Below are 26,398 nucleotides of genomic sequence, written 5' to 3'. Positions count from 1 at the left end.
TTTTGAGACAAACTGATGAACTCTTCTATCAACCACGCCGTTTTAAAACATTGATATTAGCCCCAGCGTTGACAAAGTCCTTCTGAAGCAATGTCCGGTGTACTTTTCTGGATACTCAATATTGAGGAATTCAGCAACTTTTGTAGGTGCCTCGTCAACAGTGTGTACTCCAACTCTTTGACCTACGCATTTTCCTTGTATGTAGCCTACCAAAAGTGCTTTTATTGAGAACACAACCAAATACTGCTGATCACAGTAAAAACTCGTCGAACATGTGTTTTTGTCTGATTAATACGAACCACTAACTGAGAACCAGTATCCTTTACTTCTAAATTATAAATGTCTTTTCTTCGATAACCTCCGACAATGCCAATTAATGCGATAACTTTCACCAGTAAATATTATTTGTCTGAGTCGTCCTTTGTTAGCATCTTAAACTGGTTTGGTTGGTAGTCAACAGTTTGGTTTTTCAAAGAAGCTATTAACTTAGAATGAGACATTCTCAATAACCATAATCATTGATTTGACCACCGAGTATTTAGACCATAAAGAAGCGCTTTGATGTTTTTGACTGAAAATCTAAGGTTTGAAAAGAATGCTTCTAAAAAACAACTGTTGTTACCACATCAAAAAAACAAGCCAACATCTCATTTTCATCAGCACTTTTTACCTCGTAGTTCATACGCCAGGCGCAAAATATAGCATATTCTTTTTCATACCTTTTCGAAGACTTAATTAGAATAATTTGCCCTACTACTTCAGCACGTTTCTCAGCAATTTTATTTGAATTATCAGCTATTCTTTCGAAAAATATTTTTTGTATTTCCAAAAATTTTACAATACTAGCTTAGTGACTTATGTCGATTTTCATTTTTCTTAATAATAAGAGATAATAATAAATGACAAGAGAATAATATTTTAATAGAATTTTGCTTTTTAATTAAAGCCGAAAATAGTATGAATAAAAACATATTACGATATACGTCCGTGAAGTTATTATTAAGGTACTTGATTAGATATTCTTGACTCGGCTCCGTCGTCGCCTCGTCCATAAACATCTCGTACAGTACTAAATCATTTCCCGGACTTATAACGTAAATAACTATTGCCTTTTACACTATCATCCGAGATGAAAATCTCAACCACATCCACTGCTCGATCTGCCTGAATAATTATCTTTTCCTTTCAACTCAACTTTTATTTGACTCAGCCATGTTGATATAAACGTAGCTTTTTCTTTCCTATAAAAACAAAGATATTTTTTGGTGGATAAAGAAATTTTTATGGTATTATAGCGCTATACAGCGATAGATTTTTTTAACGAGCAGAGAGAGAAATTACAAAACTAGTTCAACTCAAATTATCTCGACTTATAGATATGGATATTTATGGAATTTCATATTTTGAATTTCAATTTGAAAAATACAAATAAAAAATTAATTCTTAGACTTTTAAGCAACAAGTCACGTATCGTTTTTTTTGTCGATTCTACATTGTATCAAAACTATTTCGTTCATGTTTTGATTGAACCTCACTGAAGATAATTACACATATTTGCATCTCCGTACTATAATTGAATAAAATTCATCCTAATTTCATAAAAATATACTAAGAAATTCAATTAAATTGAGTAAAATCTATCTACGCTAATTACCATCTGTCCCCTTCTCGACTCTAATTTTGAATTCATTGGTTGAGACATCATCGAATATGAAAATAATTGGATACAGGCTCTCTCTTATCGGATATCCGGAAGTGGTTGTCGAAGCTTTTTAGACGACGCCATATGCAATGTCACGTGCGCCGTATATCTCGAGAGCTCTTTTTACTGAAAAAAGTCTCTACGCCCCAATTGTCCACGGCGCGTTGTTTCTATTGTAACTCGACTACAATGAGTGGGTCCTTCACGAGATATACCAGATAGTACTCGTAATTATCATTATTGTTGTAAGAATTTGCAAGATACTTTTGCTAATTAACCAAAAGTGAATAGAGTTTCTTGTGGATGATAAGTGGCACTCAAACATATCTTTAATAAAAAAAAAATGTCGCGCCAAGTGAAAAGAGGTACATTATCATTTATTTGGAATACAAAATAATATAAGAATTGAATACTTGGAATATAACGAAAATCCGAACCAGAACGGAACTATCCCCAAAGAAGTACAGGTTATTATCAAGATACGACAAGGAGGCAGTCTTAGTATTGAATGTTATCATGGAAAAATCATAAAAAAAGTCAACAACAACAAAATTTGTGATATATCATGAAAAAATGGTCTGACATTCCGTCTCTAAGATATAGTACAGTCCTTATTATGAAACAAACAACAATTTGATGATCATATATTGCGATTCTTGGACTCAAACTATTGTTTTGTTTGTTTCATATATTTGTTGATAGTTATGACATTGAATCCATGATAATAACATTTCTGGAATATTCAAATTTACTTAATACAGTGACATGTTATTGACCTTAGGAAACTCTAGTGCAGCTGTTACGCGTTATGCAGAAAAGTTTCCTCGAAGAAACACAAGTAAAAATACATTTATAGCCATTGAACGACGTTATCGAGAAGCTGAGAATAAGAGACCTAACTTCTGGTAGACTAAGAACCATTAATTAATGATTTTAAATATAGTTGATCAAAATCCAACATTTAGTGTAAGGAATAGCGTAAAACAAACAAATACGTCCAAGTACTTGGAGGATACTTAAAGAACAACAGCTACATCCTTATTATTACAGACAAGTCCAAGAGCTCTTGTCAGAAGATCTACTGGTTAGAGTAGATTTTTGCCTAGCTTCACAAGAAATTACAGCCCTCAATCCAAAATTTTTAAAATGGACTCTTATTAAGGACGATGCCACGCTAAACGAGCGAAGATATCTATTTTTTATGCATGATGAAGTTCCGCCGAACTTTGATAAAAGATGTCGTGATTGGTTTAGTAGCCATTTTGCGAATCGATGGATTGGTAAAGGTGCAGAAGCTCCGATTCATCGGCCTCCTTGGTCATGTGATTTTAATCCCTTGGATTATACACTTTTGTCGTATCTCAAAGAAAAATGCTACAGAGGTAAATTCACCTCACGAACTGAATGACCTCATAGCTGACTCCCAACCGTTTAGAAGATGGATTCTTTAGAAAAAACGGATTTGTGTATCCGTGAAATCGGAGGACATTTTGAACACTTACTATGATTGAATCCTATTTTATGTTATTAGTCTTCTTTCAAATTTTCATCTGTGATTTTTATCATTATCATTACTTCATTCCAGCATCGCTTATTACTTCATTTTCAATATTACTTGGTACGAACCGTTTAACTAGCACCCTTTATGAGAGTCATACATACATACAAATTCATTGGATGTATCACCTAACCAAATTGTATAATTTTTTTCTCCAACGCCCTTTATCCCAAGCCAACCCAAACTATTTTTCAGTTTTCTATCTATCCTAGAGATGGGATCACCTTTTTTTGAAACACCCTGTTTATATTATCATCTTCACATATAGCTCATAGAGTAAGTGAGATATTAGCAATAAACTATTTTCGTTTTCATCATATCATGGAGGGTTCATATTTTTTAAAGAAATCAAACTTTTTTTTTATTTTTATATCTTCCCATAGCAGGATCGTAGATTAGACATTTTGTTAATTTTTAATTGCAAAGCCTCGCTTGTAAGCAGTTTGTAGTTGTAGTTTATCTTAATAAAAAACACATCGACGCGATGGTGCATTCATTGAACCAAAATCTATTTTTATTGGTATTGAGCTTTAATGGCTCGGTATCGACTAGCACCAGACGCGAATTCGGTCTATAATGGGTCTGCAAGAGCCCTTATTTATGCCAGCGGTCCTTCTTAATTTACTTATTAACGTATTACACTGTACAGTTTCTCTGCCAGAAGCCTTCCCAATTTGATAAATGTCTTTTTCGAACGGGGCGGTTTAATAGCGCTCTTAATTGATATTTTAATCTTTTACTTTTATAGTTGCCACTGTTTAAATTTATGAAGCAGGTTAGATAAAGAGGGTTTTATAAAGTTAAAGTACCCTTTGTTAAGAGTTTTATTGGAAGTTGGAGAAACATTGTTCGGCTTACTGACATTATTTTTTACGTTTTAGATGCAGGCAAAATGGCTTTAATGCCTTTGAAGAGTTGCAATAAAACGTGAATCAATGTCATGAATAAAATATACGAACTGTAGCTTGATTTTTAATACTATATTTGAGGAAGATGTATTAACAAAGGAATGTATTTTTGAAGACCAAAGACAGAACCATTACATTATATTTACTTAATAAATAATTGAAATATAACCGAATGGTTCGAATTTTCCCTAATAAATCCAATGATTTTTATAAGAATAGCACATGAAGATTTTCAAATCACAATTTCAATAAATTCAGTCAACTTTATATCTTATGCTTTCAAAGATTCAAAAAATTTTGATTTTTCACATTCTTCAGTGACTATTTTCTACATTTGTTTCCATAATTCAATTCATATTTAGTTCATCTTCTATTCTGGTTGTAATAAAAATTATTTAAGGTTCCGTGAGATTTTTGTTTTTATAATATTATTGCTTATAAAATAAGTTCACTAAATAAGTGAGGTTATATTAACAGAACTAATTTCTTTTTGTTTATTAATATATTTAGAAGTGTTCGAACGCTTTTATTCTAAATGAACTTCAACACTCTCAAAACGTTCTATTATAAGAGAGAAATACTTCTAAAATATGAATTATTTAGACTTTTTCCAGTTCAAAAAACAGTTTCGCACGAATGGGGCAAACTCCACTGTAGAACTTTTAATCAGTGTTGTTCGTCCAAAAACTTCTCAAAGTTCTACAGATAATAAATTATTGTATTGGCAAATAATAAAGTTGAAGTTTGATCAAATTGGCTTTATAAAAAAAGTTTTGATGTGCCTAATGGCAATGTATTAGCTTTATATCGTTGGATATATCTTTTTTCTGTCTAACAGTGGTCTTTATTTCTGATGCTGTAGTGAAAAAGCGGAATTGTTAGACATAAACTTAATAGAAAGTTCTATCAAATATCGACTTAAGGGGCGTTTACACTATTCAAGTGATTTTATAAAGTCGATGAATTTACGTGACTTGTTACCAATGGAACATGTTAACCCATACATTGAGCTCATTTGATCGACTGAAATAACTATGCTGGAAGTTTAAACAAGTGCAATTCTTACACAACACAACAATATAAAAAAAAGGCATCAAATAGATGATCTCATGATATATCCTGTAAATATTACACAGAGACTACTTGAAACTCCTTTGCTCCTCGGCAAGTGATCTAGTCTTCAACTCAAATTATCTTTATGTTTTGTTTTTTCTAGAACGATTTTACTTGATCAGTTTAAACGCTCATTTACTGAACTAATTTCATTACAACGAATACATGAAATAACTATTAATAGTATAAAAGTACAAGGTTTGGCTTAAAAGTACCAAACCTAACTTCATATATGTTTATTTCAGCCTACCATTTTGAGGCACGCCTGTTTTCGTATAGTCCGAGGTCATAGCATTTTGCGAGTTTTGGCTCTTTTTTAAATGAAAAATGTAAGTTGAAGACACTGGTTCGATGATAAAGAGACGGATGAAACTTAATGCGAAAAATTCATCACAATTAATTTCTGTAATGAAATATCAAGTGTTGCATATGTTCTAAGCATATTCAAAATCAAATTTCTGATGCATGAGATCCCTTATTTAGGTCAATCTGTATGACAATTTATCTAGACCTCAATATTCATTCGACTGAAGATCAGGCTTGAACAATTCAGAGTATGGATATATAAATTTTTGAGGTAGAGAGAGAGAGAGGTTTTTTGGGTTGTTTGTGATTGGGATGAGGACATTATTTTCATGGGATCTTCTTTACCTTTGGCCCTAATATAGGAAAGATTTCTCTGCAGAACTAGAGTTGTGGTGGATTGAAGAAGGTAGAGTGGTGTGGACCGTAATGGAATGAAAAGTGCAGAAAAAAGAGAAAAAAAGAAAGAAAAAGAGAGTAGAGCTGGATAATCAAATGGCTCTTTGGACAATATCAGCTGTTGTCGCCCATTTGGCTGGTCAACCGGCTCACTAGATTACAGAAAAACCATAGAAAACCTTGTATAATCGTTGTCGTGCATTATCATGCTTTTATGACATTTTGATAGGTATATAACATTATATGAGGTTCTTATATGTCTGGTTTGTAGCGGTTGGCTATTATACGACCGCCAAGAATCACAACTAGGTCTATATGTACCTTCAAACTAATATTTTTCTATAATGATAACGATGATAACAGTACATTATTGTTTTTACGGTTGCCTAAATTAGGATTTACTTCAATGAGCTGCGATGTCTTTGTGATTATTTACGTTTAGAAGTAGACCAGTTGCGGCTCTATATGGAGTATAGTGACTTTCTGGTAATGTTATTTATAAATAAAATCTTGATTTAGTACGGTAAATGGAGTGGATCGATATCATAGTACCAGATTCTTCGGAAATCTTGTATTATTATTTGCCAGGTCTTATTTAGTTCATAATCGTGTTCCAATCATAGCTTATTTTATCAAAATATTCGTTTGCACTTTCTATTCATCGATACATGTTCAAGTAATCCAATTTTTTCTCAAAAATACGAATTACACTATTGATTATTAAAATGCTTCATTAATTTCAGTGTTTCTTTGCGAAAAATCATTGCATAAAATTTTTGTTGAAATTGTCATTTTCCAGGGAATATTTCGAAAGTTTCAAGGGTTTATTTGTTATTTCGTCCCTTCTTCGATAGATTCACGTATACTATAGAAGGTAAAATGTCTGTTAGGGTTAGAAAACGCTTCAAAGAAAAAGTTGGATTTGTTTTAGTCTCATTTCATGTATTTTATTAAATTCGGAGAAAATCTTATTGAAGAGTTTGCCGATATAAAATGTATGTTGGTATTGTAGCTATTCCTTTGTATAAAACAACGTTTTATATTTGAAAAACAGTTCTATATAAACAATTGTACTTATTGTATGTTTCGGTCTAATTTGTATTTGATTACACTATTGACGGATATCAGATACATAAACCGGTCAAAGTTATACATTCAAAATATTCAATATCATATCAAATAATGTCACGTAATGTTTCCCATAAATAAAGTAATTTGGAAAATAGAAATTGGTTAATTCGGAAAGATTTGGAAACACGGAAATGATTTATTTTTGTTTGAATCTATTTGAGTAGTACGCTAAATCCAATATTTAACAAATGTATTAATGAAAGGATATAAGTGCCATTAAGTAATAATATAGTGAACCTTATCTATCAGTACTTAAAGGACCGTGAAAAGTATTTGTAACATGCCATTTCGAGTCCGTTAGGCACGAAAATTTATTGATTATTTCGATGTATTGACACATAAGATAATGTTTTGTTGCGGCATATTTCTTGTTTTTCTCTGTTGTTGACGCAGCTTTTTTTTTAAGATATCTATGAATGTGGTTTGAAACACTGCACTTTATAATTTCGTTATTAATGGTAGCAAAAATGTTGGATGCATTTTATTATAAGAGATTCTTCTTCATTTACTTTATTTTCAATTATCTTCTATATGTTATCGCTAATAGTTAGCGATTGGTTCCGTCTGAATGTACTTGTTTTCATTAAACTTCCCTATTGTAGGAAAGGAAAGGAAAAGAGAGGAAAAGCCTTTTTTCACGCTCTTCTCTTTTTCTTTATCTAGTAAACACACAAACTTTTTCTGTCACGTAAGAAATTGAATTAAAACATTAGGCAGTTATCTCATAAAAAATCTGAATCATTTAATCTCTTTCTATTCTACTGTGACATTTGGTTTGTTCGCGCAGACTGTCTGTTAGTAATTGATAATGCGCGTTATGAAAACAGCGTTCCAACGATGTCAAGTTCTTTGTTTCTGAGAGCTACATATTTCCGCTTTATCTAAAAAATTAAGTTCTGCCTGTTTTGCGCAAAGATCAGTTTTCAAGGAACTAAACTTATCCACCTCTATAACAGTTTATTATGCCTTTATTGAGTCACATCTTCTCAATTTGAGCGATTCTTCAAACGACAAAAGAGAGTTGTTAGATATTTACTCAAACTAAATAGCAGGGGTCCCTGCGGAACATCTTTTAAATAATCTAAATATTTATTTTTCTTTCTTTATTCAGCCTTTAAATATGTTTTCCTAATCCATAAGCACGCTACTCCAGTTTTAGACAGATCATTGCACAGCTATCTACTTATGAAACGCAGAGCACGAACTTTATCTACCTACTCCGCGTTCAGAATTAGTCAAGGGTTCAATACTTTACAATGCAAAAAATGCACAATCACTTATCAATTAAAATCAAATCTATAAAATCTTTTCCCACATTTCGCAATAATTTGGAGGCATATTTACTGGAAAGTGCCTTGTTTTGTCTACAAATTGTAAACAATTTTTTGACATAGAAGCATTTCTCTCTGTAACATAACTTAGTTATTCTAACAATAAGACACACATAATTAAAGTATATTAAGGTATCATATATCAATTACATGAATTATTAGATTTATTGCATTAGACAGGAATAAAAAATGATATTTCCATCGTCAATAATAAATAAAATATTTATTTCTTCTAATTTATGAACCCTCTATAAAAATCTCAAATAATGTTAGCTAGAATAAGAATCAACAAACAAGGAAGAAAAAAATGTGGCATTTATGGGATATATTACGTAATTGCTTTGTTTAGATTTTGTGTGTGAATGATTTTCATAGAAAAATGAAAGGTTCTAGACTTTATTCATCATTTTTCCATAATAAATTTAGATTGCAAAATATGAGAATAATAAAATTGTTTCTAGCTACTACAATTTACGGTCTGATTAGTAAGCTTCTAAGTTGATGAAATGATAAAAAAATTTTTAAGCGTGCAAAAACTGGGAAAATATTATCAACTGAGAATTTCGTAATCTTTTGTCACTTTAAACTTACTTCATTTTACACTATAATGATCACTTTTGGAAGTTTTTCGTATTATTAAACTTCTTTATGGTAATTTCTCCATTTTTCACCATAAGCGAAGTCTTATTGAAGCAATAAAGTCTTGCTGAAGCACTAGAATGTAAGTGGTGGTTCTAAAATAGTTATACTGTAGAAATGTGTGTTACCAGTGTGACTGACAGTATATCAGACTCGACAAAAATCTTTGTGAATCACAAATATTTTTTAGATTGCAGCTCAATATATTCGTGAGTGCGGATCTGTAATAATTTGCAAAATCTAACGGAATAAAATGAGATATTGGGAATTTATTCAAAGAATATTGAAAATTAATTTCGAATGATCGACTTTAATAAATCAGTGTATAAATTAAAATTAATTCTATAATTTCAATGCCAAGCACGCGATAATGATAATATCAGAAAGCTTATAATTAAAAAAATCGTATTCGTCCGTATTATTTTCATCGAATGATATTTTTAAACTTCTCCAAAATTCCAACTGATCTAAATACATATAATGCTCGCTAAATATTGATGTTATTAATGGAATTTTGCTTTAAGATATTAAACAAATTAAAACTATCAGTCACCTACATTCTATACTTGTTTATATCAACTCAGCTACAGCACTTATTTATTAAACTCTGTTCACAACACTGCTTTTCGCCTCTGCTCTGATCTGCTTCAGCCTTACAACGTCGGAGCTACTAAACCACCCCTAGCCTTAAGACGTCTTTTCCTTACTCATACAGTGTGCTGTAATCCCTCTAATTCTGTACAACACAATTATTTTCCTTGAATCAAAAATAACTATAAATATCTCTGATCTCGGTGATCTCTTCACTCTTTTCTCCTCTGTGGACCAAAACTACCGATACTCCTACCACCAGTTACAATAAATATGGATTTTAAAGAAGTACTTATAGAAGTTCGAGAAAAAGTTTCTGAACAGAAGTTACAACCGACATTACTTATCAATTGGCCATTGTCACAGTTTTCCTCGTTAATTTTGCTTGCTTGCTCTAGTATCAAAACACATCAACCCGTTTATCTCTGTTCATAGTCTTTATCGAATTAGTTTCATATTTATTTTGATTTACTCACCGGTCCAAATTGTTCGAAGTATGTTTTCACGTCTTCTAATGTGGTAGGTGCAGATAGTCCGCCTACGAATATTTTTTTCGTCCTGGTAACCATCTATAACCAAAAAATTAACGTTAATTTTAATATAAATGGAATAAATCTGTTCTAAAAAGGCAATTTTTAATTAGTTAGAAAAAATACATTTTGAAGACAAGGGTACAAGACATTGGGTACTCGAGTCGTAGAAAGAAGTATATATTGGTAATGTTCCATGCAGTTTTGCCTTGTCAACACACATGAAATATCTAGAATGTTCGACTCAAATCTGGAACGCCATATTGTCCATTTTAATGGAGGAGTATTATCAAGAAGATATGTTCAGTGTCATGGAGAAATAAATATTGCACTAGATTTTCTAAGCAGATTCAGCAGGTAATGTTTGTAGGAGCTCCATCTATTAAACAAAAAAATGCAACTGAATATTCTTGTTGTGAAATTCCTAAAATTAGTGTTTCACACACTTGATGTCATATATTTGGAGTTCGAGTTGTAACTTATACTGAAGTACTTTCAGTATGTGGTACGGTAAAGATGCATTTATCAATTCATAAATTTATCTAATTAGTACTGTATAAAATAAATATTGATAAAAAAGTTGAAAGAAAATTAATGAACGATGAAATTAACAAAGGTGACGTACAAGCAACAAAGTTAAGACACTAAGAGTGGCAAAAATATCAGGTGAAATGAATTTTCTGTTGTATTGTATTATATGTCAAGAAATAAAACATCAGTTTCAGCTGTTGATTTATTTCAATAACACTTTTCTTTAACTTTAATAACACTTTCGTTTAACTAATAATTCATTATGGAGTTCCAAAAATCCCTAGCATTAAACTATGAATATGATTCTATCACGATTGACTTGAAGATACATTTCTAAATCACAATAATGGATATCACATCATCCAAATAGGAAATAACACATCACTAGCATTTTTCAAAAATTTTTCAAAAGTCTATCCTATCCATAGCCAATCGATCTTCTGCACTAGTCCTCAATGCCTCAATGTGTACATCAATTACCACTGCACTAATTTACTGAAAATGATTTTCATAATCAGAAAATTCGTAGAATAGGAATCACAATTAATTTCAAATTTTCTATAGAAACTAGAGAAAATACGGACATAAGTGATGAATGATTGAAACAAGAACCAAAAATAAGGAAAAACCTTTGAAAATAGTGAAATTGAACATTGAGGGAAATTTTTGCAGGGATCCATCTGAAAGTTATAAGACACCAGAGCCTACTCGTATTTGTATATTTTTCAGTTACATATATTGATACAAGGTTTGACCCATTCTATTAATTCACATCCATAGGATTCTCTCTTTGGTGAGAACTAAGGAGGAAATATTTTTTTTGTAAAAATGCCTTTTGTGCCTTCGTCCGTCTGCAGCGGGTTTTTTTGTATCTCTCGTCAAATTAAGCTTACTCTTACCTATTGTTAATTCTGAATACTTTTTCTGGGCGAATGGGAAGAATTTGATTTTTTCGTGATATATTTTGAAGCGAGACTTGTTTTGCCATTCCTCAATATTGTTTAGTACATTTTGAACTAGCGGCTTCAATGTTTTTATATTTTTCCTTCCTATTTATTACAATATCGTCTGCATTTACGCTCACAAGTAATGGGGATGTGATACAAGAGGTGATACAAGAGGTGAAGTAGTACACCGCCATGGAAAATGATGTGCTTAGGAAGGATCCTTCAGGAATTCCTAGTTTCCTCCTATAGTTTCTGGTTAATAGATATTGCAACATTTGTTTAGACTACAAAGATACTTTGTGTCAAGAAGTTATCTATGTATGCCGTTAAATTGAAAGTTATGTTCAAATTTATCAGTGTTCATTAGATCGTATGCTTTTTCGAGATCTATAAATACCTCCTAGGAATTTTTGACCATTTGAAAATGTAGCAGGTCTATCTGATTCTAGCTTTATAGTTCTACCATTTGTTAAAGTATTCTTTTGGAATCGATTCGAGAAGGGCAAATTTTGTCATGTTAATTTACGGTTCAATATCTTCTTCAAAACCTCACACTTTGTACATGTTAGAGATATTGGTCTGCAAGACGTTACCAAAGTTTTTGGCTTGTGTGGTTTGGGTATTTATAACCCATCTTATTCCTCTAAAAATAATTTAAGACTAAGAATTATGACGAATAAATTCCAAATAAATGTAACAAAATTTGTAGCTAGGAGTTCAATCAATTGTATTCTCTAGTCAGTTCCCATACATCAAATGAACACCAAATGATGTATCGAGGACTTAAAGGAGAATTAATGTCGATCGCTTATTGTAAATTCCTTTAAATAATATTATGAGGATTGGTTTATTCGTTAGTATGCGATTATAATCTCGAAGGGAGCTAGTTTTAAACCGATCGATTTAGTTTAGACGAATAATATATATTCTGGATTTCATTGATCGATTTCGTGGCATAGTAATATAATAGAATTATCACACTTCCACAGATTCAAGTTATCCCTAGCTGAGTTAACGATAAGACTGAAATACATTAGTCGAACACGCTGATAAACAAGCTAAGCGGGAGTTAATTGAATACTTACTACCAAATGCCGCTTTGTCGTGAATACGCACAGATAAGCCATTTAAAATATTTGGTTGTCGGTATTGAGTGCATTGAATTGTGCTGATTATATACAGAGAAAAGCAGAGACATACTGCAAACACAATAGAACTGATATGTCAATTCAGTAAATAGGAAAAACGTAAAGTAAGTGAAGATTTTATGTTTTCAAAAAATCTATTGATAATAGACAAAACAATTCAATATAAATTTTTTAATTTGAAGTAAAAGGAGTAGAATTGAAGATAAAAGGTACACAATTCTCAGAAAACATGACAATAGAACTAACTTCATCTGAATAGATTGGACTATTGAAGAATACAATTCAAACAGAAAACAAGTTGTGAAGTGAGTGCTACCAGAACATTATAGTGAGTGTCTCATAAACAATATCGGTTTCGAATGTTCCCTTTATTTATCAAATGATCATACAAAAATAAAATCTTAATATTTTATGTATAACCCATCTTATTCTATGGTTTTAAACCAAAGTTCAGAACGTTCTTTACTTTTGGATGCCAAAAATTGTAGCAAATTTTTCTCATGCAAGAATTTCGCAATAACCAGTTTATTTTTTTTGCAGCCGTAGCTGGGAATACAGTTTCAACCATTTTATTGTCTATTTGAACTTGACAATATACCAGAAAAAAGTGTTAATGCGCAGAAAATGCTTTCACAAATTGTGGGTTTCTTTCGAACTGACATTACAGTATTTTGAATATATAAACGACATTAATTACAACTTTTTTCAACTTCAATCAGTATATCTCTCAAACGATGACTCTGAGAAAGTATTTCAATTTTTTGTCGATAATCGTGTTGCTGAAAAACGCAAAAACCAATTTTTGACAGTTTTCACCTCGAAATTTGTTTTTCTGATACGGCAGGAACTTTTTAGTAATAGGTTCATAATCGCAGTCTTATGGTTCATTTGACGAGTGAAACCCCTTTATCCATAATTCGGTTTTTAACTTAACTTGTTGTAGAACAGATACGTGTTAATTAGTTCACAAACTGATGATACTAAACTTCTTACCTTTAACGGATTCAAATTCACACAAATATCTAACCCAAAATAATTATCAGAGGCTCGGTTCTAGAATCCGGATTTGCGGGAGGAAGAAAATGTAGGAAATTATAGATGCAATGATATATTATTCAGAAATGTTTGATAATTAAGGGATAATAAGTAATTGTAGGTGTTTCTGCGACAAAATTCAGGATATTATTGCCAGTATTAGTTCATGATTAACGAAATTTTCTCAGCCCAGCTCCTCTAGAGATATTACTTTGATTTAAAAAAAAATTCTTTAGAATCTATAGATTCGATTAAAAAAATTTACAATCTGATCAATGTTCTGTATTAAATAGTAATTTATGAATTGATAATGAATAAAATAAACTTATGACTCTGAGTTTTTTATAATGTAACCGGAATGTTGAAAGAATACCGGTGGTTATACCTTTACGTTTACATGGAATTTACAAAGTTTTTATCTTCACTTTAGTTTCAGAAAAAAAAACAATTTCGCTTACAACTTTATTAATTTTATATATCCGAAGAGGATAAGCTGAGAAAATTTTGTTCATTCATTATAACAAATACATACAAATTTGCAAGCGATGTTCAATACCTTCGATACTCTTTTTATAATAAGAATCGTCGAGCTTCTCAAAATAGCCAATAACTTGTCGACATTACCTGTTCATTGATAGAAAATATGTCACCACCGAGACATTTTTTCAAGTCTAAAACAGAAACTGATCCAAGAGAGCTAATTCTGGCGGGTAGGGTGCATGAGGTAGCAATTTAAACTCTAATTCATTAATTTTGGTCATTGCATTAACGGATGTGTGAGCTGGTGCATTATCTTGATGAAACATCACTTTCTTCTTTGCCAAATGCGACCATTTTTGCTTGATTACTTCGCTCAAACGTTGTAATAGTTTCTCATTTTTTAACATAGTCAATGAAAATTATCCCAAAACACCTTGCCTACAGATTTGCCTTCTCCAGTTCTCCTTTTTCAGTCCATTGTTTTGATTGTTGTTTTGTTTCGGGTGTGAAGTGATTGACACGTTTCATCTATCGTTATGAAACGTCGCAAAAATGTGTGAAACAGTGCCAAACACTTGATTGAATGATGTTCACGATGTTGTTTTTGAGGGCCATCTTGCGTGCAGCTTCCTCGTGTCCAAATTTTCAGCTACTATGCGATTTACCGCACTTTTTGAAATCCCTATTATATATGTTAAATCGCGCACTCAGTTGACGATCATACAGTACTACTTTGTGGATTCAGATCGTCCACATTTCATTGCTCCTGTGTCCTCTATGACCAGGAATCCAAAACAGATCTACCACTCTTTCAGTAGCAAGTTTCAGTTTGAGTTACGCGATGAAAATAATTTGTCAATTAGGGAATTGTAGCTACTCTGCTTTGTTGATTTATACCAGTTATTTTTCTATGCGAATTTTATTCGGTTATCATTTCATTTAATGTTTAAAATTACTGACGTTCATAATTTGGATTGTAGTCTGAAAGTCTGCTCGTTTTTTCTGTTCAATATTCATAACCATCACTTTGAATTTAAAAAAAAAATGAACTTGTTAGAGGTGATAGTATTATTATAATAAAGTTCCGATATTGAATTTTTTATAAACCTAATGCTAAAAAATAGGATTTCGATTGTCTAGTGATTTATTGAAGAAAAGTACTCATGAATATAGATGTGCCCTTAATTTGTGTTCCGGCCAGATAGACACGAAACCATTTTCGTTAAAAAGTTTTTCCATGGCATGCGAACGTTAATATTTGAAACATTTCGTATATTAATCTAGCAGGAATGATTTAATGGAGTAGATCAATCCCTACGTTTCAATTTACCGAAGAAAATGTTGTAGTAATATTTGATTTTGTGAATATTACTTTATAATAATCATGTTAATAATACATAAAATATTTTGTGGTAACTACCGAGAACTTTAAGACAACAAGTCTCAAAATTCAATTTTTAAAATTTTTATTATTTAAATCAATTATTATAGTGATGTTACATCTAACATCTACAAAGCTTGACATAAAAGTGAAAAATTAAAAGATTGAAATAGGTAAAGTGAAAAATGATTAGCAAATCTAGGAAATGTCTGCGACATTTTCAAGGTAGGTAGGTAGGTAGGTACCAAGGAGGTACCTCTTAAACGCGGGATTGAACGTTTCAACAACAGCTTCTTCACGTGTAGAAAAACGATGACCTCGCAATTTATTTTGATCTGCGAGAATAAGAAGAAATAATTAGGTGCCAAATTTGGACTGTACGTTGTATGACCAATAAATTCGATGTTTTGACTGTTCAAAAACGTTTTTTTTTTGAACTGATATGTGAGAGCTCGCATTGTTGTGGTGAGGAATGAATCATCTTCTGCGACTGGTTTCCCTGATTTGTTCGAAAAATTCTGGAAAATAAATGCTGTTGTACCATTCAGAATTCAATGTTCTAAGTTGCTCGAACAAAACGGTAGCGAGATGTCCAGTTATTCCGAAAAAAACATGCTTCATATACGAACAACTTTTGTTGGATTTGATTAATTTTGAAAGACCCATCCAGTCTATTATTGTTTTGAATTGAATTTAATGTATGCGAATGGAATTAATGCCCAAATATGCCTCAATCTCAGTTTACGCGCAGCATGTATGTTTTCTGACACAGCAGCCAATTTGAGACTACTTCCAATAAATTCATCCTGAAGTGGAGTACAACCACGATTAAATTTTTTGCTCAAGATGAATGTTGCAAATATCTGTGAACAAATTTTATTATGATAATGTCAGATCTGAAATATGCTCATAAGTATTGTCATATCTCAAAACTTAAGCAGCATCCCTCGTATGAATTTATGAAATGATTCTATTATACTCAATTAACAAATGTGCGGAATTTCTAATCAGATATTTTTAAGTGGGGAGAAATTGAATTCAAAGATTCTACTTTATAGAGAGATACATACAGATTGAGCTAATATAGAGCGCGCCGAAACTAGGTCTGGTGCTTCATTCACCACCTTCTATTCAATCCAACTTAAATACTTCTGTCGAAATTTTGTGTTCAAACCGTTTCATCAACTTTAGTTTTATTGTCTTTGTTACACGAAGTCTATTAGACTATTGATTGCAAAATAACGAATGGATTAAGAACGTTTCCCCTTCTCCACAATATGTTTATTTTGCGGCGGAGGAAGATAATTGATCTGTCCCTATAACGACTAACTAAGACAGAAAGAACGTATATAGATTTTAAAGAATGTGTTTACATCAATTATACTCACGTACAACCAGAAATTAATTGGGCAATAATGTTCTAGAAAATATATTACAACACCAACATACAAACATCGAACGGCCCACTTTGCGTGTTAAATAGGCTTCCAAGATATTTTTATAGTCTAAAAATCGATTTAAATGGGATCTGTTACTTTCATTTGTATGGAAAGGAATCGATTTAAATTCGTATATGCAGTACAAAAAATTAAAAATCATATATATCTAATGTAATTGGTTCAAAGAGAAAAAATTTACGAACTACCAGAACATATCTATTCCTCGTTCGAGTAGCTTTGCTTGCTTGGCAACTATGTTCCGAACGTAGACGGATTCTTTTTATGTGAAATATACACGCACTATCAAGATGAATGTCTTTTGTCACTACTCTTTGATCAATATTTTCTTTTCGTCGTTACTATAGCAACCAATACCTATCACAGTTTCCAATAATTCGAACTTCGAAAGAACAGAATCATTTCAAGAGCACAAGTAGGTTATTATCATGAAATATGGTAACAACGGATTATTTAGTTTCGAAATTACATACTAGGAAGGACAATAATATCAGGAATGACATCTTCATATGCGTTTTTCAAATCTATCAACAACACTTATGGCATGAGGTAATTCGAATGTTGTAGCCTTGATAAAAGCAAATAAAATGTGTGGCATTTTAAATAATTCTCAGTTTTAGATTGGATCCTCAGTCCGCAACACCATTCGAAATTACATATAGGAGAATACATATCAAAAATGATTTCGATTAATTGAATACATTAAATATTCGATACATATTCTAGAAATTTTTCGTATTATGTAATTTACTTATTTTGATGAATTTTACGTAAATATTTGGAATTGTTTGCATGATCACAATAACTCCAGTATATCTGTTCTCACTTTTAATTCTCATCATTGCTAAAAAGAGTTTTCCTAACACGATACGAATTGGAAAAAATGTGTGAGAGATACAATTATTTAATTACTTGTCAAAGCAAATCCAATTTCAGTGAAATCAAGTTAATTCTCACTCCACTCTTGTGTTTATTGCTTATTTTCATTTCATTTTGACGACTTTTAATTATGTGCCATGTTGTTTGACGTTTCTGTAATACATAACAAATTTGATGGACATAAAAGAACCTACAAAGCAGTGTAATTATAAAGTAGCAACCAATATAAAAATCACGCAATTTTTAGAGATAGCGATGAAAAACAAAATCTCCCAAGTGTAAAAACATATTCTGTAAGCGTGTGGTGAAAATACAATTACACCGTGATTTACATAATGATAGAAAATTGAATATATGAAATTAATAATGTACCAACAAAAGACGTGGGGCTCCAAATGTATTGAACGGTTTCAGTAACTATTAGACTTTCAGTAACTATTGGACTTGATGCATAATAAACTATTCGAATATTTATTTCAGTAGAGCAAAGAAAAAATGTTAGACCAGTTACTGCATTCATTTCAAATATTTCTACCTTCCTTAGAATAAATGTAGTGTTAGAATCAATCAAGTAAATGTTGTTTGCCACTATCCTCAATTGTGTTTTCTTTTGACGTTTCGAGTTTTCGAGTAAGCGAATTTGTGGACAGGATATTTTGCACAATATTGATCAAATCAACAGTGAGTTTAGCAAAAGTATCTCATCTATAGTGTTATTTGGCTACGTCAAGCATTTTGTGTTAATAAAAATAACTTCTTCTCTTTTAACCGGCGCTACTGTCTTTGGAGAACTAGAGCCTTCCCAACAATCGACTGCCGATCCTTTCTTTCCTGAGCGTACTGCCTCCAACGTCAAACTCCTAGCTGGATCAGGTCTGCTCCAAATCAGCGAAGGCGCGGTCTTCCTCTCAGTCGCCGTCCTCCAGGAATTGGAGGCTCTGCGAGGGTATCAATCAGAAAGCATCATCTGCACCTGTCCTAGCCACCTCAGACGCGCCCCCCGGATGAACGCTAATAAATCTGGCGCGCCATACATCTGTCTCAGCTTAGCATTCCTCCGTAAAAAAGTTAAAATAACGCCAACAGTATTTAGACTAACAATATATCATTTTGATAAAAGCAGAGATTGAAGTAATTGTAAACTATCGATTCACAGAAAATCTTATATAAAATCATTTTCTACACAAGCGGCCCCTTCAACAATTGTTAACGAAACAGCCAACAGAACTTTAAATACAATGGAAACCTATTCTAAACTCTATTTTTCTATAGACTTCATCTATCTTAAAAAAACTTTTTTTATATTGTCCTGCATTACTATATAGTACCCACATTAAAAAACGAAGCATGTTTATTTTCTTCCAAGTTGAGACACTTTTGTGCTTGTAGACTACAAGAAAAAAATTTTCTGGTCCTTATTAAGCTAACAGGCTCACGTTTATTTGTACAGTATTACAAAAGGAAACCACCATTGTTTGCTTTAAATTATTGAGATATCTCGCTACCGTTCCTCCCTTTTCCCATAATTGCTTAAATACGCTAATATTTGTATTTATTACGAGTTGAACTATATTTAACCTACTTTCCACGCGTAATAGTCTATCGTAGAATATTTTCTAATTGTTATCGATCTGAAACATGCATCTGACAATTTTATATCAGTGAATTCTATTTCTTAGTAACACAACTTTCAACATATTTTTAGTAAATTCGAATTTTTTGTAAGTAGTGATTATTGAGAGCTGGAATTCGTAATTTCGAAGGAAAGGGCAATAATTGAATTGTTTCCTTCACTTAATTGTTAGTGAATCCACAACCTCGCCGTAAATATAAAAACAACCTTTAGTAAAGATAGAGCTTCTGAATTTCGTTGGTATTTACTTTTGTTTGTTGAAATGAAATGGCGCCCAGCATAGAATTAAGTTAGATTATCACGCATAACATTAGAATTTTATACAAATTTTTTTTTCAAAATCTAAAATATGCTTAGGTTATTTATATCGGTGTTCTAATTATTATACTGATTTTTTTGATATGTTGTTTCTAAAAACAGGCATTTCTCGTAATATTTTCTATTCCGAAACAATGCAATCCATAGCATAGTTTCCATAAAAAACGTGTTACGCCAACGTCTGTCAGAGTATAATTTGCTTTTACTATATAATTAGGAACTCCATAAATTACGTGTCACTGTATTGGTTCAACCATTTTCATAATATGTCGTGTATCCACAACCTAAAATGTGAACCTCCATTTGACAAACAGCCACTTTGTATTTTGTAACAGTTTTTTTTTTTCAATTAAATGCTGAGCACATTTCCATTGAGCAGTTCATAACATCTGTGCCACGACCATTTTTCTTAAAACTGACTTAGGTCCTTCGAGTGTTAAATTTACGATTTAATTATTCTCAGTGCGTCTATAATGCGAACGGAATTCCTCCAGGTAGTTCTACTTCACGCAATTATTTTTCCTTTCTTTCAAAGAGAAACCGCGAGAAAAATCGTGAGAAGGATAAGTTTCTTTCTGGAAAGTTGAAACATAAACATTCAGTTCCCTATGTTCTCTTGGGATTCAAAAGCGACGATGTTTGTATACAGGGATATTTGGTGTGGCAATTAAAAATTGCACTCGAGAAAATTTTTGTTAGGTTTTGTTATTATATAAGCTTCTTGGATCATATTCGTTTCGAAGCATTATCAGAATATCAGCGAATACATGAAATTTAGAGAGTTCTACAAGTTAGTGATAAGGCTTTGAGTAGTCCAAAATTTCGAGAATTTTGTTGAAAAAAATTATAGAACAGTTTAATCAATTACCAATACAATGGTTTCTGCCCACTTTCGTAACAATTCCAAACGGTACAATGTGGAGGAGTACACAAAAGTAGTATCTACTTACCAAGATGGGAATATCTAAAAAAAGATATGAGTGATACACAAATAAATATATCAGAAAAAATATATTGAGTGCTATTTTTTTATTCCAAAATTACCAACTGTCTGACTTAAAAAATTGTATAAGACTCTTAAGACGGAAAATGTTGACAGACATATTTGAATAAATACTAGTCATTGGCAAAAATAAACTCAAAGTACAAAAAATTGTTGGTACTACAACATTTTTGTAAGCATATTTGCATTATGGTAACTAAGAAAACTTAAAATATGCGCATAAATTTACAAATCACTTAGTTAAAATATGCAAAGAAATGTTGAAAATATGCAAAAATAATTCTCACACTTATATTTATTGGTTCAAATCAAAGTAAACAGACAATTCAATTTTTTCATATAGGTACTAAACTAAACCTAGGTTGAAGGGAGGGGGGTGTTCACTAATTATTCTTTATAAATCCTTTATTCTTTATGAACCCTTGTAGGCGCTTAATCAGGCAAAAATGTTGAAAAACTATTTTGTAGAAATCTAACCACTGTCGGTGCATTTATTTTTTCTTACTTTCTAGATTCAATAAGATAAGATTTTGACAGAATGCATATAGAAAACCTATCAATAAATGAACAATCTAACCTCCTCTAGGATTTGTGGTTTCAATAATATATAGATACTTATGTAAAAATCTTCATTCCGAGTTTTAGGTTTTATTTTCACAATTACCTCAGAATATAAGGAACTAAAGTCATTTCTTTGTACTGTTGATTCACATGGTAGAATCCATTTGCAATACTTTTGAAGAAACGATGCGAAATTTTGATTAGGCATTTTACTAATTATAATGAATGAAAAACTTCAACGCTACTAAACACAAATCGATGTTATTTCTTCAAAAGCAAAAAATAAATAAGAGCCGATACAAATTGGTCTACACCCTATGTAGACCACCCAAGAGAACTCAACGATGTAAAAAGACTTATTTTGAATTTTAGACTGAGAATTCTCATACACTTTCTTTGAACTTCTTTTTCAACTTCCTGCATTAAGAAGCGGGAATATGCTATTTACTAAAGATATATGATGATGTAAATAATAAATATATAAAATAAGCACTCTGGGTATTTGGGTTTTCTTAGTGAGCGAGTTATTTTTGATTCCTAATATTGGTTTCAATACATTGTTATACCCTTCAGGAACCAGATATTCGATGAAAATTATTCTACTTCCAAACATTTTCACGTATATGTCTAAATACGTGTTTCACTCGTAACTTTCTAAACGCACTTGAAAACCTGTAATAAATTGAAGCATACAAAATCAACCCGATGCGGTGCAGCGTGTCGACGATAAGAATTTCTCCTTTTCGCTGACGGCATTGAAAGTCTTGAGAGAATTGTGCTTAGAATGGGCTTTCCAGAAAATTTACGGAAGCAGCCATTCTTTTATTTTGAAACATTCGTTTTCTTTATTGCGAACCCAGGCGCTTACGGAGCTTTGTTTTATTCATTCGCGTAGAAATTAAGTATTAACTAGTAAAATTGGAATGAATTATTTGAGCAGATCTTGTATAATATCCATAATTTGTTTTTTTTAATTTTCTAGAGATAAATATCAACTATTTGATAGATATTTGAATAAGTTACCTAAAATCCTCAAACTGTTTATTTTTGTAACTTTTTATTATAGCAGGCAATTTATTTACATTGTTTCCTATGAATAATTTCTAGGAAGATCTATTTATTCATTTGTTTTGTTCCTCCATTTTCTAGAAGTTTTTACATTTCTTTTGGGATATATAAGGAGATGTGTAGTGCAGTTTAGTTCAGTTTATAATAAATAGTCGTAGTGAACAGACTAAAATAGAAGTAATATGAGTTAGTTAAGTAAAAGTGATATGTGAATTATACTAATTAGTTAAGTGTAGTATAAGGTGAATTATGAATTGAGGACCTTGGAGACAGTGTTTATTGATTCATCCCACGAAAAGAAATCGTATACATAAATTAGAAAAACATTATATTTTCAAATGGTACAACTTCTGCGTAAAAGTGACCCGCATTGTTAAAACTCATGTTACGGTATACCTACTATCAGGAACCATCGCAATTTTAACGATTGTTTGTACAAAGAAATTCTCTACAATTATCTTTCTCATATTTTTGTCGCTGTGCTTGAATAATACTCCAGCAACTTTTCTATTTTACTGAATTAAATCTCAGCTTACACAACAACGGCATGTTTATTTTAAAAAACCACTTGCAACAGACAATAATTATACCCTGTTTTCTATTATCCTTTAATCAGATTAAATGAGTTCTATGTTACTAACAACTGGAATTTTTTCACAATGTGAATTATATTGTTGAAGAATTATTCTTCATTAGGATAGTTTGTGAAATTGGTGTTTTGTTTTATGTGAAATTATCAGTAACTAATTTGTCTTCAATGATAGTAGGGAAAATTCCAATCAACTAAAGCCGCTTCACTGATATCTTCTCGTGAAACATAGATCTTGAACAAATTATTAAAAATGAGTTTTGTATCAAATTTTATAAGTTCATGGAATCTTCTAATGTGTTTGAGATGATAATGTAGTGATAGGAGTATTTACAAGTAATATGAACTATATGCCGGTAGAAATAAGTACGGAACTTTCTTCGGCAGCAAAAATAAGTGAAATTTAAGGAAAAAAGATGAATTCCTGCGCTTGAACTGACTGTTGTGAAGCTTAATGACAAGGTTAAATTCTTCATCATATGAGACGTCATTGTAATGAATGCCAAATTTATCCTAAGACTTTTCAACTCATGAGCAGAGCAAAATCGTATTCAAATTTGAGAGGAATGGATTCTGGCTCTGATTCTGAAAAATTCTCAGTAAAAAACCAGTGATTCGAAACGAACATGCTGGTTCCAAATACCAAGGTTTATAAAGAAGCACTGGAACATGTGGTAAATGGGGTGCGGCTGCCGTCTTCCCTATGAAAACGTGCCGTGATTTTTGAGTGTCTGGCAGCTAAATGTCTTATTATTTTCCATCCAAATCGGTCTTACCTGCAAGTCTTATTATGAAATACTCCCGAAAAAAGAAGCGAACAAAAAAGAAAGTTATTCCAATATTTGTGACATTCAGCATATTTAGCCTTACTGGAAGAAGTTTTCCAGAAATATCAAGTCATAGATTCAACATCGTGAAAAGTAGGTTATTAACCAATGGCAGTACTCCGAAGGGGATTGATTCAAATTTCAAGTTTGACCAATATTTGTGACATTGAGCAGATATAGCATTACCGGAAGAAGCTTTCCAGAAATATCAAATCATAGATTCAACATCGTGAAAAGTAGATTGTTAACCAAGGGCAGTAATCTGAAGGGGATTGATAAAAATTTCACATTAAGGTTTCACTTTATTTCCAATGAGATATTTTGTACATCTCTTACTTTATTTGATCGTTATGCACTAGTTTGACTGATTTTTATTCACAGTATTCATATCAATCAGCTCTAATAGATTGCGATGTGGAAAAACAATGTTAATTGCGCCTATGGATGATGCTCAAACTTTGTGATCAGATTAATCAGAATAATATATGGTTTTGGGAAAATACTCATATTTAGTAGAAATTATTTATCGCACTATAATTATCTCGAATTATTCTTCTAAATCACAAGTTTTGAATCTCCTTCAAGCTCCTAAAAACAGCCATTAACTGCCGACATCACCTCGTTATTGATGGAAAATCTTTGACAACTGATTCTGAGAACAGAATATTATCCGAGAGGGTTGACTCTGGCGAATAGGGTGTATGAGGTAGGAATTCAAACTTTAATTCATTAATTTTGGCCATTGCAATACGAATAAGTGAGGTGGTACATTGTCTTGATGAAACAACACTTTCTTTTCAGACAAATGTGGCCGTTTTTGCTTTATTTTTTCGCTCAAACGTTGCAATAAGTTCTTAAAATATTTTTTTTTCTTTTTCAATATAGTTAATGAAAATTGTGACACGCGCATTCCATAAAACCGACGCTCTTACCTTAGTTGCAGATAATACGGTCTTTGCTTTCTTTGGAGCCAGTTCTCCTTTATCAAAAACATCTACACGACACTGTTTTTCTCCATTGCTAGCTCACGCAATTTCAGTGGAAGATCATCTACTACCGCTGTGTGGATTTTCTGCAACATTTCTGGAGTCGTCACCTCATTTGATCGACCATACTAGCCATCGCAGGTCATATGGTCTCTTTTTAACTCTGCTACCAAATATTTTACTGTTGATAACGAAGTAGCGGTCTCACCCATAGTAGAATCTAGTTCTGCTTTTATATTGGTTTCAAATAAAATGTATTGTATCACATAATGATGATTGAAAACGTTCACTATTTATAGCTGCCAAACAAATACTAAACAAATTGGCGTCTTCAAACTTGAAACGGTACTTAGGGCACCATCCACGTATAAGCATGTGTATTTAATTTATAGTTTAATAGACATTCCATTTGAATTTTGTAAATTAACTTGAAATTTTCCTGAAAATTCATTACAACGTCACTGACAGATTCTATATTCACAATCGATTGGAAATCAACTCATCGTCATCCTTCCATTGGCCATAATCCTTTTATTACGATGATTTTTCGTCGAGTCATCATTATTCTACTTGCCTCTTCCTTAACATATTACATACGGGAAATTGTAAGTAGTGAGAGGTTCTAGCCAGGATTGCATTAGGAACATTTCACTCAATTAATATCATTGGAAGTTTCGGGCTGATTTCAATTTCACTTGTTATTGATAAATCACAAAAATTTTTCAGTCGAATTTAACATGGTGAGCTGCAATTATAACTTTCTTGTAATTAGTTAAAAAAAAGTATAACTAAATCATATTTGTAGAAAGTGAGAAGTTAGAGGAATATTTCATGTAGGCATAAAATAATGAGACTAATTAGAGAGTTCTATAAAGCAACATGTGTACTGTTCAGATAGAGTGTGCACTGCATGAAAGTGAAGCGACGAAAGAGGATGCAATCACGACTGATTCACAAAAGTCATGACAAAGAGCGTGGGCATTTGTGACGTAAGAAAATTGGTTTCATAATTTCATTTGGCCAGTTTACCATAAGGTGTTTGAAAGTGGTTATAACATGCCTGTCTATCTTTGGTTTCGCCTTTAATTTCCTCCCATTTTATCCTTTTTGTCTCATCCCTCTCTTTCAAATTTTCAATCTATGCTTTTCTAGTTCTTCCTCTATAATTTTGACCCGCTATTATGGATTTGAAAATTTTTTTATTCTGTTTTCGACCATCTGGCGTAGATGTCAAAATCTCACTTGCTTGCTCACATGCTGCATATATTTTCTCTCCAACTAATTTTATCTTCAATCTTTCTCTATAAATATTATTTCATATTCCATTTTTTTTCATATAGTCACAAATTC

General features: G+C 31.9%; 1 protein-coding gene across 3 annotated transcripts in view; it reads right to left on the bottom strand.

The window, feature by feature from the left end:
- Positions 1 to 26,398, bottom strand: part of LOC130444516 (RNA-binding protein Musashi homolog Rbp6) — a 1,022,388-nt gene that overhangs the window by 325,636 nt on the left and 670,354 nt on the right. For all 3 annotated transcript variants that reach the window (XM_056779678.1, XM_056779688.1, XM_056779699.1), the window contains one exon: positions 10,152 to 10,244. In XM_056779678.1, coding sequence (XP_056635656.1) covers positions 10,152 to 10,244 — 93 coding nt within the window. The remainder of the gene's footprint in view (positions 1 to 10,151; positions 10,245 to 26,398) is intronic.

The sequence above is a fragment of the Diorhabda sublineata genome, chromosome 1 (genome assembly GCF_026230105.1).
Source record: "Diorhabda sublineata isolate icDioSubl1.1 chromosome 1, icDioSubl1.1, whole genome shotgun sequence".
Lineage (NCBI taxonomy): Eukaryota > Metazoa > Arthropoda > Insecta > Coleoptera > Chrysomelidae > Diorhabda > Diorhabda sublineata.
Note: the sequence above shows the minus strand (reverse complement) of the source record. Positions and strands in the feature narration are given on the sequence as shown.